Genomic DNA, 27,671 nt, shown 5'->3' with positions numbered 1-27,671 from the left:
AAAAGGGAAGGTTTAGGCCTGGCAAGTGGGTACACTTGCCAAGTCGAATTTACAGTTAAAACTGCACACACAGACACTGCAGTGGCAGGTCTGAGACATGATTACAGAACTACTTATGTGGGTGGCACAACCAGTGCTGCAGGCCCACTAGTAGCATTTGATTTACAGACCCTGGCACCAGTAGTGCACTTTACTAGGGACTTACTAGTAAATCAAATATGCCAATCATGGATAAACCAACTACAGAGAGCATATGCACTTTAGCACTGGTCAGCAGTGGCAAAGGGCTCAGAGTTCAAAAGCCAACAGCAGCAGGTCAGAAAAAATAGGAGGCAGGAGGCAAAAAGACAGGGGATGACCCTCCAAAAATGGCCATTTCCAACATAACCACCCACCAGCCTAAAGCCTGGGGAGAACAATCAATACCTTGATGTAATTCCATGTTTGGGGTGATAGAACAGGGACCCAGGCCCACAACAGCAGGGGCATGTTCCAGTTCTACCCCTTCCTGACTCCAGTTGGATCCCTCTGTCCATACTATCAGGGCCTACTAAGCTAACCCATGGGGAACCCTTCTCCACCTCTGCAGATACTGTCTGTGCAGCATCTAACCTTACTTTGCTCGCAGATGTATCCCACTGGGCAGATAGCACCACCAGGGCCAACACAGTGGTGTTGTCCACTCCACCCCCGGGGTGTGACTCTCGTCCCCCCCCAGGGGCAACTCTGTCCACCAGGACAGCAAGCCATAGTGGCCCCGGACAACTGTCAGGGATGAAAGCCCGACCTCAGGCCTCTCCAACCACTGTAACTGCGGAGATTGGAGGGTGGTAGCCCCAGGTGCCTGGCACCCTTTGACCACTCTCTCTTCCACCAGGTCAGGGATGACAACCTGACCCTAGTCCTCCCCTCTGGGGCTCTGTACCCTCTCTGCAGGAGCGGCACCCCCCAGAGTTCAAAATTGTCAGGGTGCTTGTAGAAGCAGAATTCTTCCACCAGTACAGGGATGTAAACCTGCAACTGGTCCTGCAACCTGGGGTCTGTACCTTCAGGTTGGACTAGGGCAAAGGGTGAGGCTTCCTTCTCCCTGCCCTCCCTTCTGGGTTCCTGCACCCCCCAACAAGGAGTGGCCCCCCAGAAGACAACATGGTAGGGGCACTGTTAGCAGTATCCCCTTCTTCCAGGTCAGGGGGGACACACTGAACCTGGCCTTCCAATCCAGGGTCTGTACTCTTAGATTGCACTGGGGTTAGGGGTGAGCTCTCTCTCCCCCGCCCCTACTCTCAGGGTTCTGCACCCCCCCCTCAGGGAGAGTACCCCTTGAAATCACACCAGGGGGGGTGATTGGGCAAACCGCCCCCCCTTTCAGGTCAAGGTTTACCCCCTGCACCTGATCCTCCAGTCCAGGGTCTGTACCCACAGACTGGACCACCGCCTGGCAACCCAGGACTTCCTGGGGGGCATACCTACCCCCCACCAGGTCAGAGTTTACCCTCCGAACCTGGTAATCCAACCCATAGTCACCACCCTGCTGTTGAACCACTGCCTGGCACACCAGGACTTCTTGGGGGCACACTTATCCCCCTTAAGGGACACACCGTCCCCAAGGGCCACACAAGCGTCTGGCTGGCGCAGGACTCCTGACCTCAGCCCATTTGACAGAGTCTGGATTCCCCCAACCCAGAAGTGGTCTCACCAAGGTCATTCCTGGGGGGCTCTGCTCTCAGAGCTAACCCCTGACCCTCCAGAATCTCCACTGGGGTCCGCAACCCCCTCTCAAACCTCTGTCTGGACGTCTGCACCCCCTCACTACGAGTGGTACTACCAGACACCAGAACTGGTGGGACGCTGGCTACAGCCACCCCCCCAAGTTCTCCTGACACTGTGGGGTCTCCTTCAACAGATGGCCCTACGGTACAGGCTAGGCTTCCCTCCTGGAGTTCCCTCAGGGAACCCTCCAGGACCTGGGAACAGATCTCAGGCACCTTGGGCCTCAACCCATCCCCATTCCCTTTCCTCTGAGACTGGGCATGGGGTCCCTCACCCATCCCACTACACTGAGACCTACCTGGGACACTACAATCCTTCCCTACCTCACCTGGCTGGGAAATACCTAGGCCTCTCCTCTCAGGAGCACCCCCAAATGCCTCTTCAGACTCTCTGGTACTCACCCAGAAGTCTGCCTCCATTGTAAGCTCCCTGGGGTCAGAGAACTCACACTCCACCTGGTGTTGGCGTAACTCTGGGAAATAAGGACTAGACATATGCTCTCCAGCAATTACATCACTCAGCCCCTTGCATGAATTAACCAAAGTACCCTTCACCCAAACATCCAGAGACTCTGCTTTGAAAAAGCACCCCACATCACCCTCCGGAGAATGGTGAGACAGTACCTGACTGTCCCTGACACTCAACCCACACTATTCTGGGATGTCTTCATACTCCATAACCAGGACTTCTACCTGGGGGGAGCCCCTCTCCCTGTGCCTCTCACTGAGAGTCAGTAGAGTGTCCCTCCCACCAGTAGGAATATGACTCCCCATGCCAGTTTCCCAACCCACCTCAGGGACCCTGTGCATCACTGGAGCTACCTCATACCCCTGAACCTCCTGGAGTGTGTTACCTCCCTCCTTCAAGTAGAGCACTACATCTCTGGGCATGTGCACTTCTTCAGCAGCACTGGATATGAAATTGTTGCTGCTCCCATTCCAGCTTGACTCAGCCCTCCTGACTGCCAGTTCTTCCAGTTTTAGCTCATAAGCCAAAATCATCCTTTTTATCTCTAAGTCTCTTTTCCACTCGTCGAACTCCCTTTGCATCCTCAACTTTTCTGCCTCCAGCCAGCAAACCCTATCTGCCTGTCTGTCCTGCACATCTTTAGGAGTCAGACTCTTAGAGGACCTACTGCTACCACTCCTGGATACCCACCCCCCAGGTGTAACAGGTACCTCTACTACACCACTATGTAGACTCTGCAATTCCCCATCCATATCTTCTGTGTGCCCCCGAGCTTCCTTGGCTGTCACCCAGGCCCTCAATGCCTCTTGCAGCTTCCCCTTCCTGGCAGAGCTCTTAACGGGACAGGCAATATCTTCACAGAACTGTTTCAGTTGAGTAACTGAGTACCTCTTCAGTTTCCCTAATTCAAACACAGCTCCAGCTGTTGCATCTCTAGATTGAGACATGATGGCAACAAGTGCAAAGTTCCAATGGCAGAAAACAAGTTCCCAATGAAGTAAAAATAATCAGTCAAGGGATCAGCAAAATCATGGAAGTAGAACAAAAAGGAGTCCCAAAGAGAAAAATGACAGATCACCAAACAAGTAGTATGTGGTCACGTAGTGGTCTGAGATCAAAACAGTAGTGTACACTTAGTCACTGTATATCAAATACAAATACAAGTCCAAATCCCAACCGCTGATCACCAATGTTAGAAATTGGGTCTTTGGTTGACAGTCAGGTTACCCCCTGTTCAAGCAAGGACCCTCACTCTAGTCAGGGTAAAAGAGAATCACCCTCAGCAAACCCTGCTTACCCCCTTGGTAGCTTGGCAGAGCAGTAGGCTTAACTTCAGAGTGCTAGGTGTAAAGTATTTGTACCAACACACACAGTAAGTTAATGAAAACACTACAAAATGACACAACACCAGTTTAGATAAATAGGAAATATTTATCTAAACAAAACAAGACCAAAACGACAAAAATCCGATATACACAAGTCAAGTTGTGAAATTTTAAAGATTAAACTCAAAAATAGCGCTTAGAAGCACAAAATGCTTCGATGAGGTGTTAACACGGCATCGTGACGGAGTCGTTCCGAACAAGTCGACACCAGCGGCGCCGGACACAGAGTCGCGTAGACCCCTGAGTACAGTACCTTTGGTGAAGAGTGAAAACAAGTCGATGCACGAAGTCGGGGATCGCGGCGTCGGTGCAAAGCGTTGAATCCGCGCACTTCGAGCGGCGTTGGTCACGACGTGGTGCGGCGACTTCCACGGAGTCGCGGACTTCAGCGGGGCTGCAGGGGCATCGGGCCTCTGAAGATCGTCACGTTCCAGCAAAGGTCCGGGTGTCGGGTGCAGGCGACGTGACCGGATTCACTAGGGGCGTCGTTCCGAAGTCATCCGAAGTCAATTTCCTTGGATTTCCACCAGCTTTCCTTTCAAGGGCCCAGGGACTGGATAGGGCACCACTTGTCAGAGCAGGAGTCTCTCCAGAGACTCCACGTGCTGGAAGAGAGAAGTCTTTGCTGTCCCTGAGACTTCAAACAACAGGAGGCAAGCTCTAAACCAAGCCCTTGGAGATTTCTTCACAAGATGGAAGGCACACAAATTCCAGTCTTTGCACTGTTACTCTGGCAGAAGCAGCATCTGCAGGATAGCTCCACAAAGCACAGTCACAGGCAGGGCAGCACTTCTCCTGAGCTCTTCAGCTCTTCTCCAGGCAGAGGTTCCTCTTTTTTCCAGAAGTGTTCTAAAGTCTGTGGTTTTGGGTGCCCTTCTTATATCCACTTTCTCCTTTGAAGTAGGCCTACTTCAAAGTAAAGTCTCTTCTGAATGTGAAATCGAGCCTTGCCCAAGCCAGGACCCAGGCACTCACCAGGGGGGTCGGAGACTGCATTGTGTGAGGACAGGCACAGCCCTTTCAGGTGTAAGTGACCACTCCTCCCCTCCCTCCTAGCACAGATGGCTCATCAGGAAATGCAGACTACGCCCAAGCTCCTTTTGTGTTACTGTCGAGTGTGAGGTGCAACCAGCCCAACTGTCAAACTGACCCAGACAGGGAATCCACAAACAGGCAGAGTCACAGAAATGGTATAAGCAAGAAAATGCTCACTTTCTAAAAGTGGCATTTTCAAACGCACAATCTTAAAATCAACTTTACTAAAAGATGTATTTTTAAATTGTAAGCTCAGAGACCCCAAACTCCACATATCCATCCGCTCCCAAAGGGAATCTACACTATAATCAGATTTAAAGGTAGTCCCCATGTTAACCTATGAGAGGGACAGGCCTTGCGACAGTGAAAAACAAATTTAGCAATATTTCACTGTTAGGACATATAAAACACATTACTATATGTCCTACCTGAAACATACACTGCACCCTGCCCATGGGGCTACCTAGGGCATACCTTAGGGGTGCCTGCCATGTACGAAAAGGGAAGGTTTAGTCCTGGCAAGTGGGTACACTTGCCAAGTCGAATTTACAGTTAAAACTGCACACACAGACACTGCAGTGGCAGGTCTGGGATATGATTACAGAGCTACGTATGGCACAACCAGTGCTGCAGGCCCACTAGTAGCATTTGATTTACAGGCCCTGGCACCAGTACTGCACTTTACTAGGGAGTTAGTAGTAAATCAAATATGCCAATCATATATAAACCAATTACATACAATTTACACAGAGAGCATATGCACTTTAGCACTGGTTAGCAGTGGTAAAGTGCTCAGAGTTCAAAAGCCTACAGCAGCAGGTCTAAAATTATAGGAGGCAGGAGGCAAAAAGACTGGGGATGACCCTGCAAAAAGGGCCATTTCCACCAGGAGCACATTTGGAAATACTAAAAAAGAAAGGCAACCTCATTAAAATCAGATTTGATAAAACTTTCATAAAATCTAGATGGTCCTTAACTTATTTCTTTCTTCAATGTCATCAAGACTAAAATCATTCCATCATTAATCTAGGCAATGGAAGCTTCTCCGAACAAGTCCATTGCTGTTTAAATACAGAAGAGAAAAAAAAATTCAGAGCAGTCTTTCGACTCTCATAGTCTTCAACTTCAGTGCAAATCCGACTGGAGTTTGGGCTTTTGGACCAAGATCCAAGAGCACTTGGTGCACTGTCAAGATATTTGTTACATATGAAGAAAGTTAATCCCAACACTCCCAGAGACATCCTATGCCAGGAGTTTACATGCAAATACTCTGTGACCCACAATACTTGCTACATTTTTAACTGATTTGAAAATGAAACTCCCATGGACCAAGCCAATTTCCAATTCATCATTTAAGCCTGTTATGAAGAATTACATTTCCCTTTTTTTATCACGCAAAAGATCTCCAGAAATGTAGCTGTCCTGGACATTTTTTCCTACTCAAAGATTGCGACGTCAACAATCACTTCTTATTGTATCATGTGATTTCTATTCCCTGATCCTTAAGAATAACATGTCTGTGTCTACGTTTTGGGGTTTTTGATGCGGGGGGCGGGGAATAAACAAACATGGAAGTACCCAAGATCACATCTGGCATCTAGGTTTTGTAAATACCATACAGGATGTTTAGAGACTCTAGTATGCTGCTGTCCAAAATTTACTTGGGAAGGAAGATCGTTTTTAATTGAATTGTTTAAGACAATAGAAATAAGAGCATGCAAAACGGCAGTGTTGCACTGTTATGACAACACTGGAGGGCAGCTAACAAACACGTCTGTCAAAAATATGACTATGATCCAAGACGAACTCGACAATCTCCGTTATTTTTGTAATTAAATAATGTGACTTTTTTGGACCATCCTTATCATGCGGCTTTTTAGAACGAGATATTATTTGTATACATGTATGAACAGGACCCAAGACTAATTAACCAAACTCAGATGCTGCTACTGCAAACAAATAACACCATATTAGTCAATTCGTAGTAGGCACCATTTGAATATTTAACGTGTTTTATGCAGTACGAAGTACCGCATTTTAAATTCTTGTCGTTTTATGTTTTTCGCTTTCACTTTAACTTCTAATAAAATGGTTCGTATATATTGTAATGGTTTTTATTAATCATAAACAATAAAATTATATTTCACCCACTAATTAGGAATCTGTACTTGATGATCCGTAATTCTTAGCCCAGAAGTTACTAGTTTATTTAACCCTTTTCACTGATTGTGTTTGTTTATCATTTACTTCCTTCTGGCAACTGTTTAATACAAAGCAAGAATGAGAGCACAATATAAGCCTCAGGATATCATATAAAATGTCATATTTTACATAGGTGACGATTAAAAATACAATGCTGCACACTATTGGTTAATGCCCAATAATATCCCTTTCTTGAAGCTGATTTGACAAAGTGTGCTATTAATCAATTATAAGTGACTAGTCACGAGTCTTCTGGCCAATAGACCATTAATTTAAGATTGCTTAAGTGAAATATAACGCATGAAAGGCAATAGAAAAAACCGAGCCAGAGCGGTCCTCTCGTTTCCACTTTTACCCATGCTTGCCCACATCTACACGCCCCTGCTGTCCCACAGTCAGGTTGTTATAGTGAAGGAGGCTAAATTTCTAGCCTGATCATTTTATATCGCCTCTAGAAGGGAGGTAGAAGTAAGACTATAGAAGGAGTGGACCAGGGCTACATGAGGACCAGAACTATGTAATGATACAATTCTGTTAAAATTAAATAATGCTATATTAGACCCTTTGACAAAAATATGCATTAATCATGTTATCAAAAATCCACCATTCACCCATGTATTCATCCTAAACAGTTTAGCAAAATGTTGTCTGTCAGTTATCTTCTTTTTTTTTCAAAATCATTGTTTCTGGGTTTTGTACTATGCTCATGTATTTTGTACACACCCAGAGTTCATATTCTCCATACTAGCACAAAATAACAACTCAGATAATCATTTCTCATCACTTTGAAACCAAAGTGAAAATTAAGGCTTATAACTACCGCTCTTAATAGGTCTAATTGTATCATTAGGTGGGGATTCAACAGCAAATTCAGTGGCTATGCGAATTGTGATGGGAAGCTGGTGGCTCTTCACTCTTATAGTGTGTTCATCCTACACTGCAAATCTTGCTGCATTTTTAACAGTCTCAAGGATGGATAATCCCATAAGGTAAGGACGTTGTCAAGAGTTTTGTCTCAAACATTTTTTCTAAAGGAATGTGATGGTTTATTTGTAGTAGCTTAATTTTGCAATGAATCACATGTAATATCAAACTAAACTGAGCCACCCAACAAAAGCTGATTTATTTAATAATTTATTCAATGTACGTGAGTAGCTCACAGACCAATATGGAGACTATATCCTCAACAATTTTGTTAGACTTCTGCTTGTGGAAGACATAGTATATTCATATTTTCTGCAGTCTCAAAAGGTATATTCATGCATGAAGGATGACTGCTACATTTGGAGCAAATTACCAGTGTTTCAATGATTTCCAAAGGATCTCATGAGAGCTTCAGTAAATCTATGACAGTCATAGGCTTCTGTAATAAAGTCAAACACCTTCACATGAAGAAAGATTAGTAACGTTTTCGCTAACAAGTTATTTATTCAGTTGAACAAGCTAGCGAAGTAATCGTAGCCATCTCTTACAATCTGAGGACCCAGAAAAAAAGACTCCTCACATTCCAATAGAATCTTTACATCATCATGTTCTACAAACCCCCTTATGTCATCACATCTGTCATAAGAACCACTTACCACACACCTCGCTCCATTTACACAAAAACACATGTCATTACTATTACTATTACTATACTATTAGTATACTATACTATACTACAGTATTTTAAGTCATACAATATAGAACAAACAAAGCAGCCCATGTAACAAAACAAATAGTAAAATTAAAAAAAAAGTGCATCCTTCTCTCAACAGAGTTTAAGTCATCGATCTCCAATGTATATCAATTACTTCCATCTTACAAAATTCTCCAACCACTATAGTGTTTTCCTTTCTCTTTGGACTCTTCCACTCTTTGAATCAACACCATCACAAAATCTTCCTTGTTTGACCATCCTATTGTTCATTTTACTTTCCTTGTCAGTTTTCTTGTCTGGATCCTCCTTTAAGCCCACCTCTCCATACTTCACTACCGCTGCTACATTAAGATTCCATATTCTGTTATCTGTGGTTTTTATTGCATGCATGAGCAGTTGCTTTACCTGAGTGGGATCAGAAAATTTGCATTTTCCACCTGGCAATCTGATTCTCACCCAGTCCCCAATTTGTACCTTCATTATATTAACCGCATTTCTAGTGTCAAAATAATTTTTCCTCTCAACCATCTTTCTTTGTAGTTTTCTTTCTCTTTTCTCCTCTTCAATCTTTCTGCTTCCTACATTGTTCACATTACCTTCTCTCTCATTACATTTCTCATTAACCCACCATGGTTTTATCACACAATTTGGTTTCCCTTTCATAAAAAGTTCAAACAGAGATTTCCTAGTGACGGTATGTGGAGTTAATCAATACGCTTCAATCTTTCTCTGCACTTCCACTTTCCAATCTTGTACATTATCTTTAGCCATTCTGATGGTTCCTTTAAAAACTCTGTTAATTCTTTCTGTGACTCAATTTGTTTCCAGATGACATTAAGAAGCATTTTTTGTGTTGTACACCTTTTCCATTTAAACATTCTTCCATTTCTTTTGAGACGACCTGCACCCCATTATCCACCAGCAGCACTCCTGAAACACCTTCTCTACTTATGACCTCTTTTAAAAAAACATGTTTTGTCTCTATACCATGCGTAAAGCATATTTCTGGCCATTTTGAAAACAGATCTACTAATACTATCATAAAACAGGATTCATTTGTTAATTGGATGGGCCCCAGAAAGTCCAATGATACTTCCTCTCAATGACCCTTCGGCAATTCACATATTACCATTAGTTGAACCCTAGGCTTGCAAACCTTTTCACTTGACATGCATTGTACACACTCTTTTATACATCTCTCTGTCTCAATATTCATACCCAGCCGCCAATATGTCGTTCTCAACCATTCCTTTGTCTTAGATATACCTTGATGTCCCTCATGTACTAATTTCACTACATTTTGTCTTAGTCTTTTGGGGGGGTACTAATCTCGTTCCTCTAAATAGAACTCCTTGATTTTCCCTTAACCATTGTCTCACATTCCAATATTTTAGAACCTCTCCATAGTCACACTCTGCCTTATTCCATTCATTCAGTTAAAAATGTACAGACTGATTGTAATACCAAGGCTTCACTTGTACTCTTCCTCCATTCTTCTTCTGAAATACAATTTCCTTCAACCAGACACACCGACTCATACTCCATATCATCCATCTCACTTATTTCTGTCATGTTCTCCTCTATTATGTCGTTAACAAGCCTGGACAACAGATTGGCAATTATATTTCCGGCCCCTGGAATGTAGTCAACAGTAAAACTGTATTCTTGCAGTACAATCAGCCACTTAGTGATTCTCCCTGAAATTGCTTCAGTCCCTTTCTTGTAAAAAATCTAATTTAATGGTTTGGGGTCAGTTTTTATTCTAAACTCCCAACCCCACAGGAAAGCCTTCATCTTCTTTATAGCCCAATACATTGCTAAGGCTTCCCTCTCGATAACTGAATATCTGGTCTCTGGACTTTTCAAACTTCTTGATGCAAACATAATCGTTTTGATGTCACTCCCTTCCCCTTTTAGTAAAACCTCCCCCCAGCCCCTTCAACTAGCATCAGTGATCAATGTGTATTTCACTTCGGATTACACATTCTCAAGTTAGGAGCATTGTTAAGAGAGGATTTAGTATCTCAAACTCTTTCTCACAAGCTTTATTTCAGTCATAACTTACTCCTTTTTTTAATAATATCATAATTTCAGCAGTTTTTATTCTGAAATTAGGGATACATTTACAATATAATGCATCAATTCCTAAGAATTTCAGTAACTCCTCTTTATTAATTGGCACCACTAACTTCATAATGGTGTCCACTAATAATGTTTTCGGTTTCATCCCTTTGTGTGAAATTTCATGGCCCAAATATTCCACATGTCTTCTCCTAAACTTACATTTCCCAGCTTTTATCATTCAGTTTGCTCCCTTCAGTCTTTTCAATACTGCCCTTACTCTCTGATCATGTTCTACAGCATCTAACCCGTAAATCAATATATCTTATTGATAAATCTTGATTCCATGTAGACCTCTCAAAACTCCTTCCAATCTCTTTGAAATACAGACCCCACTGCCACCAACCAAAATGGCATTCTCTTATACAGATATGTGACAAAAGGAGTTATAAAAGCAGTCAAGTCTCTGGACATTTCGTCAAGCTCAATCTGGTAATATGCCAATTTAAAATCCATAGTGGAAAAAAATGTGCTTGGCCTAGACTGGCCAACATGTCTGGAATGCTTGGAATAGGATACCTGTCCACCACTACCCCTTCATTCAATCCGCTGAGATCAACACATAGGGCCTGATTACAACTTTGGAGAAGGTGTTAATCCGTCCCAAAAGTGACGGTAAAGTGACGGATATACCACCAGCCGTATTACGAGTCCATTATATCCTATGGAACTCATAATACGGCTGGTGGTATATCCGTCACATTTGGGACGGATTAACACCTCCTCCAAAGTTGTAATCAGGCCTATAGTGTCACCTCACTATTGCTTTCCGTTGCTACTACGACTACTACTGGGGCTAACTACTCCATTCCTTCTACCTCTTCTATTATTCCCTCTTTAATCAATCTCTCCAACTCATGTTTTATTTCATTTCTCACTGCAATAAGACACTCCTTGCTTTGCAATGTACTGGCTGAACATTTTCTTTCAGTTTTGTCTCATGGGTGTAATCCTTTAACAACCAAGTTCAGCTTTAAAAAGTGTTTCAAACTCACTCACAAATTTGGTCACAAATTCATCATCTTTAACTCACTCTACAGTTAGTTTAGCACTCAAATCTACTTCTCTCAAGATGATAGGTGGATCGCTATTTGGATCAAACATAACTCCAAGATCCCTTTGGTGAAACCAACTTAAAACGCTATCATCCTACATCAATAGTCTATCTTTGTACTCAATCGGCCGCTTAAAAAAACCTTTCAACTTGATTGGCTCACCTCTATACATATATGGTATGATGTCAGGCTTCCTAAGCTTCATTTTTCCCCACAAAAATGTTCTCAAAGCAAACATTAGGCACTAATGTTATTTTAGCCCCTGAATCCCCCCAAAAAATTTTTCTCACCACCAATTAAAATGTCATCAATTGGTTATTTTTTGTTACCACAATCTACCTGTAGATCAATATGTTCACACTTGCAGTCATAATCTCTCTCATCTACACCAACTTCTTTAACTTTTACTTTCTCCTTTTCCTTCTTGTTTCCACACATATTTTGAAAGTGACCTCTCTTCTCACAAGCTCTACACAAAGCTTTGACTGCAAGGCAGTCCTTATGAAAAGTGCAACACCTAAAACATTTTATCTCACTTTTTGTTTGTTCATACATTGACTTGCTGTTTGCTTGTTTCTGTTTCACCACCCTAACATCCATTTTTAATTAATTCTTTATCACATCTACGCATTTCAGTGGGTGTTCGATTTTCTTCACTAACATTAAAACCTCCTCTAGCTTTGGATCATCTTTTTTGCCAAAGCTCATCCCTGAACTTCTCTACATTACAACCTAACATAAATTGGTCTCTTATGTGCTCTTCAATATACCCCTGCAATTAGCATGATGAAGCAAGTTTCCTCAAGTCGGTAACATAATTTTCCACTGACTCCCCTGTTCTCTGAGTCCTGCTGCCAAAATGATATTGTTCTATGATGGTGCTAATTTTTGGCAAATAGTGGTTATCTAATTTCTTTATGAAAATCTCATACTTTCAATAAAATGTAACACTTAGGGCCACAGTATACAACTGCTGTTCGAAGACAAGATGATGCAACATCCATCAACAAGTTCACTCACCATCTTACTTGAAACAGCAGCACAAGTAACATAGCCAAAACCATTCTTACACATGCTTATTATCAGTTTGACTCCCAGAAGCTCCACTGTAGGATCCAGAATAGTTTGCTTGCTAAAGCTGGATTTACTAATCTAAAGCTTTCAGGCTTTTTGGCTGTACCTTACTATGGACAATAAACCAATGGTTGGAATTAGAAAGTAGGGCATTTACTCAAACAAAGTTAATCCTATGTTTGGACAACAATTTTGGCTTTCTAGAAACTCACAAAAAAATCCAAGAGTATCACTGAAAAGTGGAAACAGAGTGAACATGTGTTTACTAGTGGATAAACAAAGACATTAAACTATAATCCAGATAGGTTTCCCCTCTCAGAAAGCATCTATATACAAACACAAAGGGATTTATTTTCCACCTGTGATCACACCCATGAGACTTCGAATCAGTATAAATTAATACGACCCATTTACTTTTTAAAGGAATATTTCTCATCTATATCTTATTTTTTAGATAATCGTTGTGTTCATTATGCAGGATGTTTGAAACTCTTTTGGTAACCTCCATTAGATTGTGGGGACCAGAAATCAACTTTGTTTGTATGCATAATTAAAGAAACCCCTAATTCATTAAGTACTAGTGACAGCTAAATGGTGATTCCTTGGTCATGGAAGCATTAAAGCCATGTGCTTCGTTGTGCAATTGAGTTGATATGGCAATGTTTTGCTGCACAGTTATCCCTAAAGACCATAATGAGCTAATGTGTGTTTCACCAGCTAACATTTATCAGAACAATATATTATTTTAAAATGCCCTGCTTGTCAGAGTCTCTATCATCTGTAAACAACAGCTGTGACTTTGAGACAATTTTATGCGCTCATATTACTTGAGGAATGGAAAGATGCAGTGACCCAAAAGCGATTTAACATGTTTTCTCAGGTCAAGGAACATGTCAATGGTAAGTTTTTAACTGCTATTAAATGTAAGCATTCACTGTTTTTACTTACAGATGTCTTAATTTATCCAAAAGTCTCTGTGTGCACAAGAGATCCACGTGGCAGCGGTAAAAGCACAAACACAAACCTAGAGAATGTAAAGAGTGAGGGAGCAATTAAAGGGCTCTAGAACTTCAGCGGAGTGTGGCAAGGCATCAGGGCCAGCTGGCACTAAGCAAGTGGAGCACTGTTTATAGAAATAACATGAGTTTAAAAGCACCTGCTACAAAGGGGCATATTTATACTCTGTTTGTGCTGAATGTGCGTCAAAATTTTTGACGCACAATCGGCGCAAACCCTGCCCCATATTTATACTTTGACGCCCGACCCCGCGGGCGTCAAAATTCCACCATGTGTGTCATTTTTTGGAAGGGGGAACCAGCCTTGCGTTAATTATATGCAAGGTAGGCGTTCCCTTTCCAAAAATGACTTTAAGACCTGTGCCCCTTATTTATACTCTGGCGTCATTTTGACGCAGAGGAGGGGGTGGGCCTTAAAAAACGGCGCACAGCCTGATGTGCGCTGTTTTTTAATGCCTGGGTCAGGGCAGGCGTTAAGGGACTTGTGGGCTCAGAAGGAGCTCAGAGGTACCCTCCCCTGCCCCCAGGGACACCCCCTGCCACCCTTGCCCACCCCAGGAGGACACCCAAAGATGGAGGGACCCATCCCAGGGAATTAAAGGTAAGTTCGGGTAAGTATTTTTTTCCGATTTTTCTTGTGGCATAGGGGGGCCTGATTTGGGCCCCCTTACATGCCACTATGCCCAATGGCCATGCCCAGGGGACATAAGTCCCCTGGGCATGGCCATTGGGCAAGGGGGCATGACTCCTGTCTTTGCTAAGACAGGAGTCATGTCAATGGAGGTGGGGCGTAAAAAAAAATGGCGCAAATCCGGTTTGAGGCCTGAATTTTGCCTCAGACCTGACTTGCACCATTTTTTGATGCACAACCCCCATTTTCCCATACGCCGGCGCTGCCTGGTGTGAGTCATTTTTTTTAACGCACACCAGTCCGCAGCGCCGGCTAATGTCATTCCATTAATAAGGCGCCCGCATGGTGCGTTGGAATGGCGTTAGCCGGCGGTAAAATATTTGACTCACAACTGCGTTGGCGCAGTTGTGCGTCAAACAGTATAAATATGGGCCAAAATTCCTTGTGTGTCCAACAGTTTACTGAGGACAATAAAAATATCAAGATAACAATTGAGAGCAATGTTCCTCTTGCAGAGAGATCAGAGTTGTGTCTAGTGGCAGTTTTGACTCATCATAAAGTAGCAAAAAGGAATAATATGCCTGCTGCAAAGAATGTGTTGCAGATCGCAAAACTGTGTTTTATTAGATAGCTCAGTGAGTTACTATTTTTTACAGATATCCATTTGTTACTTGCAGTTCAAAAGTTACAAACCTAATATGGCACGATTACCTAAGAACTGCCATCAAAGAGCAGAATGCAAACTGCATGGCATAGGTTAGAACATTATATTTTTTCACAGTCTTTCATTATCCTAATATTGGTAAAAAGAGTTTGTTTGGGTAGAACTACATTCTTATTAGTAAGGCCCAACTCTGTGATACATTTCAATCCTGAGCTTGTGCTTCTCCAGGCAAAAACCCTTAAATATACTGCCTACCAGAATGGATGATATGATTCCTACATCTTGGAACCCTCATTGTCTTATGTAACATTTCCTATAACCTGATTTAGACATGTATGATTAATTGTCTCTGTATAATGTATGAGTGATGTAAAGTGCTCTGACACCCTACAATGGTAGGTGTAGCACTATAACACAAACTAAAGGTTTGTGAGAGAGGGGCTGTGGAGAGATGCGGGACACTGTTGGAGAGTGGTAGTAAGGGAATTAGTGGAGACATTGGTCATTGGGGGTGGGGCAAAATAAATTGTCGCACTGGGAGCCACTAGAGCTAACTCCGACCCTGCAAGGCATGCAGGAAAAGAGGCAGAAAGGTTGAAATAATAGAGGCCGCATGGTGGTGCTAAGAAGGGAAAAGGCAATGAATGTCTTGGGAAACATAATATGTTATTGATCCTATGCAACTTTAATATTTCTTTTTTTTTGAGTCATTAAAAAGCAGATGTTTATTTTGGCCATTAAAATAGAATTTTTCAATGGCAGGTATTCCTACTTCTTCTTTTTGCCTTTTTGTTTTTGTTCAAACAATTTTTATTGAGAAAATAAGCAGTTACGAAATATATAGTGAAGACACACTACAGGGTACATTGTGTAACCTCGTACGACCTCAAATTGAAACTTGTGAGATGTATTGTAGGTAAGTACAATAGTACAATAACGGCTGTTGGTGTATCATTTGTCAAGCATGGTGGTAGAGTGGTACACTGAGAGTATATCTTAATGCAGTTGGGAGCTGAGTGTGGGATCTCCTTATGAGATGAGGATTGAGATCCCTGAATGTGCTCAAGATGAATGTAGGGAAAAGAGAAGGAAAGGTGAGAGAAAGGATGGGGGAGAAGTTAAAGAGAGAAAGGGGAAGATGGGGCTAAGTCAACAAGGTCGACAGTGGGGGTAGATCTGCTAAGCGTATATTGGTGATTTAGTTCTGTCTCGATAGGTGAGTGGAATTGTGCGAGTAGAAGGGATTTTGGAGAATCAAACTTTTTGTAGGTATAAATCAAGTGCATTCTTTTGGTAGCACATGTGTGATGTGTTTCTTGTACATTACGTTGTCCGCGCTCCCGGTAGAGCATAAAGTGTTATACCATTTGTTGAAGGAGATTTTCTGTGGTGGATTTCGACTCTGACAGGACTGTTTTGGAGTTCAGGGCAAGCCCTGGATCTAGTAGCAGTGAGTCATGTGTAGGGAGACCAATGTTAAGTGGGTGTGCCACAAGGCCTAAAGTCGAGGTTCGGAACGATGGTGGGAGTTGAATTCTAAAAATGTAATGGATTGTCTGGTGAATTTTGATCCAGAAACGTTGAACCGATTTACATGTGAAAAACATATGCTCAAGTGTGACAGGGATTCCTCATCGCACCAGCACTTATCTAATTCTATGGACCCAAGTTTGTGCAATCTGAGTGGAGTCCAGTATGTTTTGTGTATCACCCAAAATCTAGACTGCACAATTGCAGATATAATTGTAGCCAGAAAAGGGGAGTGTCAGATTTTATTCCAGGTAGCATCTAAAAAGTGTGATGTGAGATCTTCTGATATGTACGAGTACCATTTCTTTTTCAATTTTTGAGGAGGTGTGTTCTAATGGGGTCAGGTAATTTATAGATATGTGATGTGGAATGGCCTAGCCTTTTAGGATTTCAAGTAGGCCAGGTAGATCCGGAGGACGTGGTTTGAGTAGTGGTCTAATGGCTCTTCTAATTTTTTGAAAATTATAGAATTCAGTCAGGGCAAGGTTGTGTTCTGTGCTCATGTCAGCAAATGGAATGGGTTCATGGAAGGGCCTCAGACTCCAACAGTATTGATACCCCTTTGGGACTACTGTTACCAGAACACAGTTCTTCCATCTACCTTGATTTTGTGGTTGTGCCATAAGGAGGTTAAAGTAGAGTCAGTGAGATGGTTGTTCAGTTTTGTCGATTTGCATGAGGGTGGAGACTGTGTCAGCGATTATGGGGAGTGAGTGGACCATAGGTAGTTTCTGGAGACCTCTGATGGTGAGGGTGGAGCTCAGAGGAATGGGATATAGCAAGTGGGGGTTGTTCGCCTCTCTAAATCACCAGTTGCCCTGAACCACAAAAAAAGCTTATTGGTATCTGTGAAAATCAGGCACATCCAGGCCTCCCCTGCTCTTGTTCAATTTAAGGGTAGGGCCGTGGAGCCTAACTCTTTCCTCTTTCCAAAGGAAATCAAGGATATGCTTGTTCACGGTTTTAAAGGAGGTGGTGAGGTTAATGGGAAGCATGTGCAAGAGGAAGTTGATTAGCGGTGCAATCATCATTTTTGAAGTTTCTGTCCTGTCCCACCAAGTTATGTGTTTGGGGGACCACAAATTTAGCAGGTCTTTGATTTAAGTGAGTGTTTTGTTTTTGTTATTTGTGAGGGAGGATTTTAGATCCTTCCCAAAACAGATGCCAAAGTATTTAAGTGCAACTATTTGTAATTTCAGGTCCGACTTGCCCAGAATCGAGGGTGTACAGGGAATAATCATGGGGAAGATCGCTGTTTTGGAATGATTAAATATATACTATAGCCCGAGACTCAAGAATATTTTTGAACTTCGGACATAATGTGAGGAATTGCTGTGCCTTCAGTGAAGATTAGCTCATTATCATCGTAGGCTGCAACGAGTTACCTGCCTGATTGTACACCTTTAATGTTATCATTCTGCTTCAGGGACTAGTAAAGGGGTTTGATTACTAAAAGGAATAGGAGCGGAGAGAGTGGACATCCTTGTCTGGTGCCTTGTTCTAACAGAAATGAGTCTGACGGACTACCGTTTATTCAGACCTACACTATTGGTTCCCCATTGAGTGCCATGGCCATTCGGATGAAATCATCACCTAGGTGGAATTTCCCTAGCACCTCTCATAGGAAAATCCCAGAGACTTTATCAAAGGCTTTTTCCATGTTGAGTGCCATTGTGGCAGTTGGTGAGTGCGATGGCCGAGCCTTTTCAACTGCAAAGCAGAAGACTAAGAGGGTATCCGTGGCCAATCTGTCTTTCAAGAATCCTGTTTGGGTCCGGGCAATATGTTTTGAAATCACCTTCTCTAGTCATCATCATCAAAATACTTTATTCGGTTCAAATGAGCCATAAAAGACGCAGTCAGTTACAAGCATCAAAATAAAAAAACGTGATAAATAAAAATAAAATAACAGTGTCACATATAAAAACAGATTAAAGTAGTTAATAGCAATTAGGAATTCGGATAGCAGCATTTATGAAATTTAGCACCGCCTCTATTGTCTCCTCTTTACCCAAATCCTGTAAATAGGAAAAGGTAGGGTAGCAGTGTCTGAAACCCGAGAGAAGAAGGGCCAGGCATAGGCGCCTTCATCTGGGGACTCTGTATGAATTACAAAAAAGAATAAAATGAAAGGTACTTTGATGTGAACTACCATCACAACCACACTGAGCAGATTCTTAAACCAGGTACCTTGAGTAGGAAATGCCATTAAAAATGTATAGATTTCAGGCGGAATCTAGTAAGTAAAAACCTTTGCCGTTCAGAAATGATTGAACTAAGATATAACTTGGGGCGTAATGGCTTTAAAAACAGACACACCAGATCCCCAGACATATTACCACCTTCTCTAGTCTTTGTGTCAGGACTTTGGCATATAATTTGCAGTTGAAATTGATTAATGATATCGGTCTAGAGTTTTTGACATCATTGCCCTCTTTAGGGATAACAACTATAATGGCTTCAGAGCCCGAGGCAGAGACGTGGCCGTTGGAGGCATATGATTGAAAGAGGCCAAGGAGTGGGTCAGATAGAAGATCAGGTAAAGTTTTGTAGAACTCAACAGACTACCCATCCAGGCCTGGAGCCTTTTCTGATGTGAGGGACTAAATGGTGAGGCAAATTTCCTCTGTGGTGATCTAGGCATTGAGAAGGGATCAGTCTTCTGGAGAAGCTATTGGGAGGGTACAAGAGTTCAAGTATGAAATGCATTCCTCCTAGTTGACCTTTGTACTTGGGGTGAATAGATCATAGTAGAGTTTGTGAGAAACCTCCAGGATTACGTGTGGGGTGGTGAGAGTTATGCCGAGTTTTTGATAACTTATGGTTCAAAGTATTTGAGATACTTAGCTAAGGTCTTTCCAGCTCTATTTCTATCGGTTATTTTCTCCACATTGGATTCCCACTTCCTTTGAAGAAAAATGTCTGAGAAGGTAAAGTTCAGTGGAGCAAGTACTTCAGCAGTGTACTAAGAGGAAGTGTTGTTGAAAGGGAGGTGATGGAGGAATTGCAGTAAAGATTCTTTGTTCACAATAAAGACTGGATTATGATTTCAGCGGAGGGGTTTCTCCATCACAACGGTGATGGATGTCCTGTCTGCCAAAATCTAAATCCCATCGAAAACAATAGGATCTAGATTTTGGCGGACGGGCTATCCATCAACGATGTGACAGAGTAACCACTCGGCTGAAATCTAAATTAGGCCCTTAGTCTCTTTTGTGGAAGTTGAAGACCCCCAGTGGGACGCAGCTGCAGGCTGTAGCCAACAAGGACTTCAGAAGGGCAAACACTCATCCAATGAGGAAGAGCTGAAAAGGATTTGCTGATGCAGAGAAGATCATAGCTAGAGCTACTGTGAAGTCAGGCCAACTGGCAATGCAGTTTGCGTGGATTGCCAAGCAGGTACGCCCGGGTCTCCTCTCAATTCTCAGTGCACAGTTTGGCAAAAAAACTCAAATGTTGGATTTTGGCTGGTTGGGCACCTTTACCACCACTTCCAAGGGTGCAGGGCTGGTAGGCACAACTTGGAGAGTCAGAACTCACTCCAGAATGGATCAACGTATACTTTGATAGTTGGAGCTTCTTGTGTCCCTGTAGCTCTGAACGGAAGGCCAGCAAATTAGCCCTCTGGTGGTGCTGGTTTCAGCATGAAAGGCAATTCTCAAGCAGCATGGCAGTTCTCTGAGAGCACAGAGAAGGATTCAGGCAACAGGACAGCCTTACACAGTGAAAACCGAATTTGGAAATATTTCACTGTCAGGACGTATAAAACACATTAGTATATGTCCTACCTAAACCATACACTGCACTCTGCCTATGGAGCTACCTAGGTCCTACCTTAGTGGTGCTTTACATGCAAGAAAAGGGAGGGTTTAGGCCTGGCAAGTAGGTCCACTTGCCAAGTAAAAACTGTAAACTTGTATAGTGCACTACTCATCCTTTAGGGTCTCAAGGTACTGTACTCATACCGCTATGGAACCCCTCCTGGCTTTTCCCTGTGAGGTGCCCACTCGTGGGCACCCCCAGGGTGATGCCAGGCATCCAAGCACTGTTGGGGCTGTTGTGGAGATAAAGCAAGATACTGCCCAGAGTTGCACTCATTAATTAGATTAGGCACCAAGGCGAGAATAATCTGGTCCAAGGGAATTGAGCCCAAGACCTGCCGAAATGGGACTTGAACCCTGGTCTTGAGCCAGGTCTCTGCTTCAGGGTCTGCCGCTCTAACCATTGTGCCACACTTCTCCACCAGTTTAAAACTGCACACACAGAGACTGCAGTGGCAGGTCTGAGCCATGTTTACAGGGCTACTCATGTGGGTGGCACAAACAGTGCTGCAGGCCCACTAGTAGCATTTCATTTACAGGTCATGGGCACCTCTACTGCACTGTACTAGGGACTTACTAGTTGGAGCACTTGCACATTAGCACTGGATAGCAGTGGTAAAGTGCCCAGAGTATCAAAAACCTAGTCCAGCACACATCAACAACCTGGGAAACAGAGGCACAAAATTAGGGAAGACTACGCCAAGGATGCCAAGTCTAACAGATATTGATTCCCTTAATTTCTTTTCAGTGGCCTGTAGAACTCCAACTAGCATCTTGTAGCGCTCCAAAAATCACTAGCTAAATCAATCCCTTTTTTTACCCTTGATTAATTGTCATTTTGCCTTTGATTATTCAAAGAAAATAATAGTTTTTTTTTTGTCCTCATTCACCCTAGGCCTTATGCAAACCTCCTTTTCTTTTCAACCGGGATGCAGGAAGTTTTCCTTGGCCAGGGGTTGCCTATTACTCTCAAACAATCCTCAGACTGTCCCAATTCTATGAGGATTTCAGAGCAGGCTGTAAAATCATTGGACAGATGTCACAAATATTATTCCATTCCAACATTACTTACACAAACATCTATACATCAATCTCCTGATTTCCAGTTCATTAATGACGCCCAGAAATTCCCCGCCTCTTTTCCTTTCCCCCCATCCTTTGATCCAATTCTGCTGTACAAAAAACATCCCTAAGCCATTCTGAGTGGTTTGGAGGGGTCTTTAGAGTCCATTTTCTGCATAATCTCGCCTCCCTAACAGTATTGCATAAAATACAAACTTCTTATCTGCAATAGTGTCCTGACCTAGCCGCCCCTGCTGATCTTGAAATTGCCCAAAAATTATTAACTGGAGAGAGGGTTCAATTCCCGGATTCAATATACCTGAGATTGTTTCACATACCCTTTCCCAAAAATATTGAATATCAGGACATTCCCAAAACATGTGAATATCAGTTGCTTGAGTTAAACCACACTTTGGACATCTCACCTCCTGCCCTCCTTTCATTTTAGATAGCTTCTCAGAGGAAATATACACTCTATGTATCGTAAAATAATGATTTTTCCTAAGAGTGGCTGGTTTCACAATACAAAAAAGCATTTTTAATGACTCTTCCCACCACCTTTTAACTACCTCTTCAGGAAAGAGTTTCTTCCACAAATCGCTGGGTAGTACGAATTCGCCATCAACCCCTTCCAGGATCCCCCAATACCAGGTAGAAACTCCATGAGAACCTCCTAGTGGGCTCAGGGTGATCTCACTCAATGGATTGTGCATACCTACACCTTCCTTAATCCCCTGAGCCCATTTTTTTATTTGTAAAAATTTCCACCTGGACAAAGAGCCACCCGTCTTTGACTGCAATTCCTCCCAAGAAAGAAAAATCCCTTCCGAAAACAAATTTCCCCAGTATTCTAATCCTGCTTGTCTTATTGGTAACGCCAAAACATCTCGAAAACATTCTGGGGTTCCCGGGGAGTCCCAAATCGGTGCATCGATATTGTAGTAGGTGAGTTTTGCAGATTGCCTGATATGATACCAACTTTCTGCCAGCCCTCGCATGATTTTCAACCTTATATTTTTGAAAAATTTAGGGTCCCCAAATTTAAACATAAAGTTGGTTGAAGCACCATTGATACTAGAAGCCATTATCTTAAACATTAAACCCGTTGTCGTGGAGTCTGAAGCAAGAGATAAGAGTCTAAAATTTTTCAAAAGAAAGGCCCATGCATAATATTGCAACTCGGGTAGTGCCAAACCGCCCTGAACCTTACTCCGACGTAACTTCTTCTCAGAGATTCTAACACCCTTGGATCTCCAAATAAAATTACTTATAAGGCGCTGCATTTTTTCTATATATGTTTTCTGCATAGGAAGTGGGGAGGTAGAAAACAAAAAGTTCAATTTCGGAAGAATAGCCATTTTTACCAGGTTTACTCTGCCTATTATCGTTAAGGGAAGATGGGTCCAACCTTGTACTAAACTCTTACATTCTGCCAACAATTTTAACTGGTTCCTCTCCGCTAGCTGATTAATATTTTGAGGTATCAAGATTCCCAAATATCTAATTTCCTTTTTACAATAAACAGATTCATACTCCATATTCCAAGCCATGATCTCTGTTTTTCCCACATTCACTTGATAACCAGACACCTTACCGAACCCCTCTGACAATTTAAGGATCTCGGGGAATGCAGTTACTAAATTATCTGTATATAGCAAAAGGTCATCAGCATACCACGCGAGCTTCCTTTCCCAACCCTGACAACTAAAAGGCGAGATCATCGTATTCCGCCGAATGTTCCTCGCAAATGGTTCCATATATAAGTTAAATAATACAGGGGATAGCGGACAACCCTGTCTAGTGCCCCTGGCTATAGCTATCGGCCCAGTAAGGTTCCCATTCACTAATATACTAGCTATAGGAGCCCTATATATCTGATTCACTACCACACAGAGGTTGTTTCCCAGTTTAGCTTTTTTTAGCAGAAGTTTCAAGTAGACCCAATTTACCTGATCGAAAGCTTTTGCAGCATCAACCGTAATAACCCCCAAGGGGGAATCCAACGATACTGCCATATCTATAGCCCCGATTAATTCATATGTCAACTCATGTAGATACCTCCCCTTCGAAAAAGCCCTTCTGATCGAGGTGAATTAAGCTATTTGCTACCTTATTTAATCTATCCACCACTATTTTAGTAAATAGCTTATAATCACTGTTCAGCAGTGAGATAGGTCTATACGAAGAGCAATAAATAGGATTTTTCCCGGGTTTCGGTATCAATGTAATAACTGCTTCATTCCACAAAGCCGGCATACTTATCTCATTAAAAAAGACCCTACCAAATAACTCAACCAAGATTGGGGTAATTACATCACCTGGGGCCAGATGTAGGAAACTGTTTGCGACTCGCAAACGGCAAAATTTGCCGTTTGCGAGTCGCAAAACGCAGTTTCCTATGCAGAAATGCATTTTGCGAGTCGGAACCGACTCGCAAAATGCATTTCCGACTCGCAAATAGGAAGGGGTGTTCCCTTCCTATTTGCGACTCGCAGTGGGATGCAATACCATTTGCGACCGCGTACGCGGTCGCAAATGGCATCGCAGTTACCATCCACTTCAAGTGGATGGTAACCCACTCGCAAATTGGAAGGGGTCCCCATGGGACCCCTTCCAGTTTGTGACTGGACCCACAAATATTTTTTCCGGGCAGGGAGTGGTCCAAGGGACAACTCCCTGCCCTGAAAAAATACCGAAACTAAAGGTTTCGTTTTTTTTTTAAGTGCAGCTCGTTTTCCTGTAAGGAAAACGGGCTACACTTAAAAAAAAAAAAACTGCTTTATTGATCAAGCAGTCACGAACATGGAGGTCTGCTGACGACAGCAGGCCTCCATGTTAGCGAGTGCCTATACTCGCTATGGGGCCGCAATTTGCGACCCACCTCATGAATATTCATGAGGTGGGTCATTGCGACCCCATAGCGAGTCGCAGTCGGTGTCTGAGACACCGTACTGCATAGCAATTTGCGACTTGCAAATTGCGAGTCGCAGGGACTCGCAATTTGCAAGTCGCAAATTGCCGTTTTGCTACATCTGGCCCCTAATGCTTTATACAACTCCACCGGAATACCATCAGGGCCCGGGGCTTTCCCTTCCTTACCCCTAGCTAAAGCCGCCCGCACTTCTTCCACCATAATAGGGCCATTAAGAAATTCCTGATTCTGCTGTGAAATTTCTGGTAACACATCCTGAGATAACCAATTCTCCACCATTTCTTCTCGCACCTCTACCTGCTCCGTGTACAAAGATGTGAAAAAGTCTTGAAACCCTCGTTCAATGTCTTCCGTATGAAATAATTTGACACCAGTATCTTCAACTGCTATTTCCTTAATATGGCCCCTAACTTGATCTATTTTAGCTTTCCAGGCGAGCAGTTTCCCTGAGCTCTCCCCATATTCAAAATGTTTTAATTTGCTAACCTCCCATTTTATAGCCCTTCCTGCTTCCTCCTGAGCCCCTTCCGCTTTACCAACCAATTTCTCACTTTTTATTAACATTTCCTGCTCTAACACGTTTATTTCATCTCTAAATATTTTATGTTTATAAGATGAAATACTCCTAATTTCCCCTCGTATTACAGCCTTAAAGGAGTCCCAAACCGTTGATAACGATGCTGAGCCTACGTTAACCTTGAAAAAATACTCAGTCTCTCTACGCAGTTGCGCCAAAACATCCTCATCCAACAATAATGCGTGCTCCAATGTCCACCTCTTAAACATTCTTCTCTGTGGGAGCATCAAATACAACATTACCGCTGCATGGTCCGATAAATGCGGGGGTAAATACTCAACCCTGTCCACATTTTCCAACAACCTATCGTCCACTAAAAAATAATCAATACGTGAGGCATGACTATACTTCTTGTTAAAGAAAGAAAAAACTCTAGCCCCCCCCTTCCCTCTTCCGTCAAATATCGCACAGGCCGTAATCCTTCATCATTCTCCTTAAATAATGTTGTGATTTTGGTTGCCTAAGGATCTACAAGTATCCGTTCTATCTAATCTATTATCCAACACCACATTAAAATCACCCGTCATAATAACCGCATCTGAAAAATCGATTAGCTGAGAAAAAACCCTTTTAAGAGGTTCAATATCATCGCAATTCGGGCCATAGAATCCAACCAATACCAGCATTACCTCACCAATGCGAATTCTTACTATGACCCAGCAACCAGCTAGATCTCCCCTTGTTTCTAAAATTTCCGGTCTAGCTTGTAGTCCCTTTTTAACCAAAATAACTACATAACTACTCCCCTTGTGTGGAAATTGTTAGTGGTACAAACACACATTTGCACCCATTTTTGAGTCTTAAATAACTCCTTACACTCATCTACAGCCAAATGAGTTTCTTGTAAGATAAAAATTTGTGCCGGAGAGTCTTTTAGATATTGTAAGATTTCATTCCGTCTTGATTTCGTCCTTGGACCATTAATATTCCAGGAAAGTAATTTAATCGTAGATTTCCCCTCCCCCTGACCTTTTTTCAAGCTAATCATTCCAGACTAACCCGCCTTCCCTCTGCCTCGGAGAATGAGGAACTATTTCCACGCAAAACTCAAAATCAAAAAACCCAAAAAGAAAAGAAAAGAAAAACCCCCCACCTAATATCCTCCCCTCCCAACACCCTCCCATGGGGCCATATCAGCCTGCATGGGCCTTATTTTAGAGCACCCCACCTACCTGGGAGCTTTTTAAGATTTCGAGAGAATTTATTTTGCATGATCGGTCTGTTCCTTTTTTATAAGTTCTAGCAACTCGTCCGCCCTGACTGTCTCCCTTATATTATACATTTTATTGTTATACATTACCCGCAAGAATGCAGGGAACTTCAACTGTGCCATAATTCCTAACTTTTTAAATTCGTCCAACCTTTTCCCCAATTCCCACTGCCTGTCCATTGTAATCTTAGATAAATCGGATCTAATCTCGAATGTGACACTTTCAACTTTTAATGATTTCTGTTTCAATGCACTACTCAAAATGTTTTCCTTTAATTGATAAGTTAGGAAGTTAACCAAGATCTTCCTAGGTCTAGTGCTATTTGGCCGCCTCGTAAAAGGATCACGATGGACTCTCTGAATATCCTTTTCAATCTCTTCTCAGCTCTCTTCCAATTCACACACAGATTTAATAAGAGAAACTACATATGACTTCAGATTTGCTCCTTCTGCTCCTTCCGGGACCTTTAACAGCTTTATGTTATTTCTACGTGAATAATTCTCCAACTGCTCAATTTTTACTTGTAATCCTTGTTCCTTTTCGATTAAGTCCCGAATCTCATCCTTCTGGTGTTTTAACTCCTCCTTCATCCCTCCTACCGTCTCCTCCAATGACTGGATCCTCTCCATTAAATTATCAAACTTTCTTTCCAGTACCTCACAGGCCTCTCTAATTTCCCCTTGATTGCTCTCCGAACTTGCAAAACCTTTTTTATGTCCTCCGAGATGGCAAACATCATCTCCTCCATGGAATGGCTATGACTTGGGTCAGGGGCCGGGGTTTGAGAAAGGGGGGGGCTGGTGGCTACTTCTGCCGCACCTCCTACCTCCTGTGAATTACCATCTTGCCTCAGTAAAGCCTCAAAACCGGCTTGGATGTCTTCCTGGTGAGGCAAATTGTTAATTAAAGGGGGAGGATCATTCATACCCCCCTCACCGGAATCTATATTAATTCTGGAGCGCTTAGTTATATACGTATCCATTTTTCCTTGTCCCTGTACCAGCACAGCGTCTTCTGGTCTAGCCTTAAAATAAGTTCTTAACGAGGGCGCAAATCTGTGTTTGTTATTGTTTTTTGGTCTCCCCTCACTTCCCTTTTTCTTTATTCTGAGTAAACCGCTTGCTAGGTCCGAGGTTTTGCCTTTAATCTTGTCTTGTCTGCCAGTAACTTCCTTATCTCTTTTTACCTCCCCCAGACCCAGCCCCCCCACCTGCAAGGTATTAACGGAAGGCAGAGGTGAGGACAGGCTCTTATCTGCAATATCTCTGGCCCCCACAACACCCACCTCCTTACTTATTTTTTCTGAGTTCAACCGGGATGAAGGGAAGCGCGTTACTGCGCTATCAGGTTCTCGGGATACCTTTCCAAAAGCCTTGCTGGTGCTAAGTCTAGCAATGCCCCTGGCCCCCACAGCACCCACCACCTTACTTTCTTGTCCGATGGTCGGGGAGGATGAAGAAAGGCGTGTAGTCGCGCTG

General features: G+C 42.8%; 1 protein-coding gene across 3 annotated transcripts in view; it reads left to right on the top strand.

The window, feature by feature from the left end:
• The window catches only part of GRID1 (glutamate ionotropic receptor delta type subunit 1), a 2,731,706-nt gene that overhangs the window by 2,344,441 nt on the left and 359,594 nt on the right, over positions 1 to 27,671 (top strand). For all 3 annotated transcript variants that reach the window (XM_069240587.1, XM_069240588.1, XM_069240589.1), the window contains exon 12: positions 7,711 to 7,849. In XM_069240587.1, coding sequence (XP_069096688.1) covers positions 7,711 to 7,849 — 139 coding nt within the window. The remainder of the gene's footprint in view (positions 1 to 7,710; positions 7,850 to 27,671) is intronic.

The sequence above is a fragment of the Pleurodeles waltl genome, chromosome 6 (genome assembly GCF_031143425.1).
Source record: "Pleurodeles waltl isolate 20211129_DDA chromosome 6, aPleWal1.hap1.20221129, whole genome shotgun sequence".
Lineage (NCBI taxonomy): Eukaryota > Metazoa > Chordata > Amphibia > Caudata > Salamandridae > Pleurodeles > Pleurodeles waltl.
The sequence above is the reverse complement of the archived record's forward strand: the minus strand, read 5'-3'. Positions and strand labels throughout refer to the sequence as shown.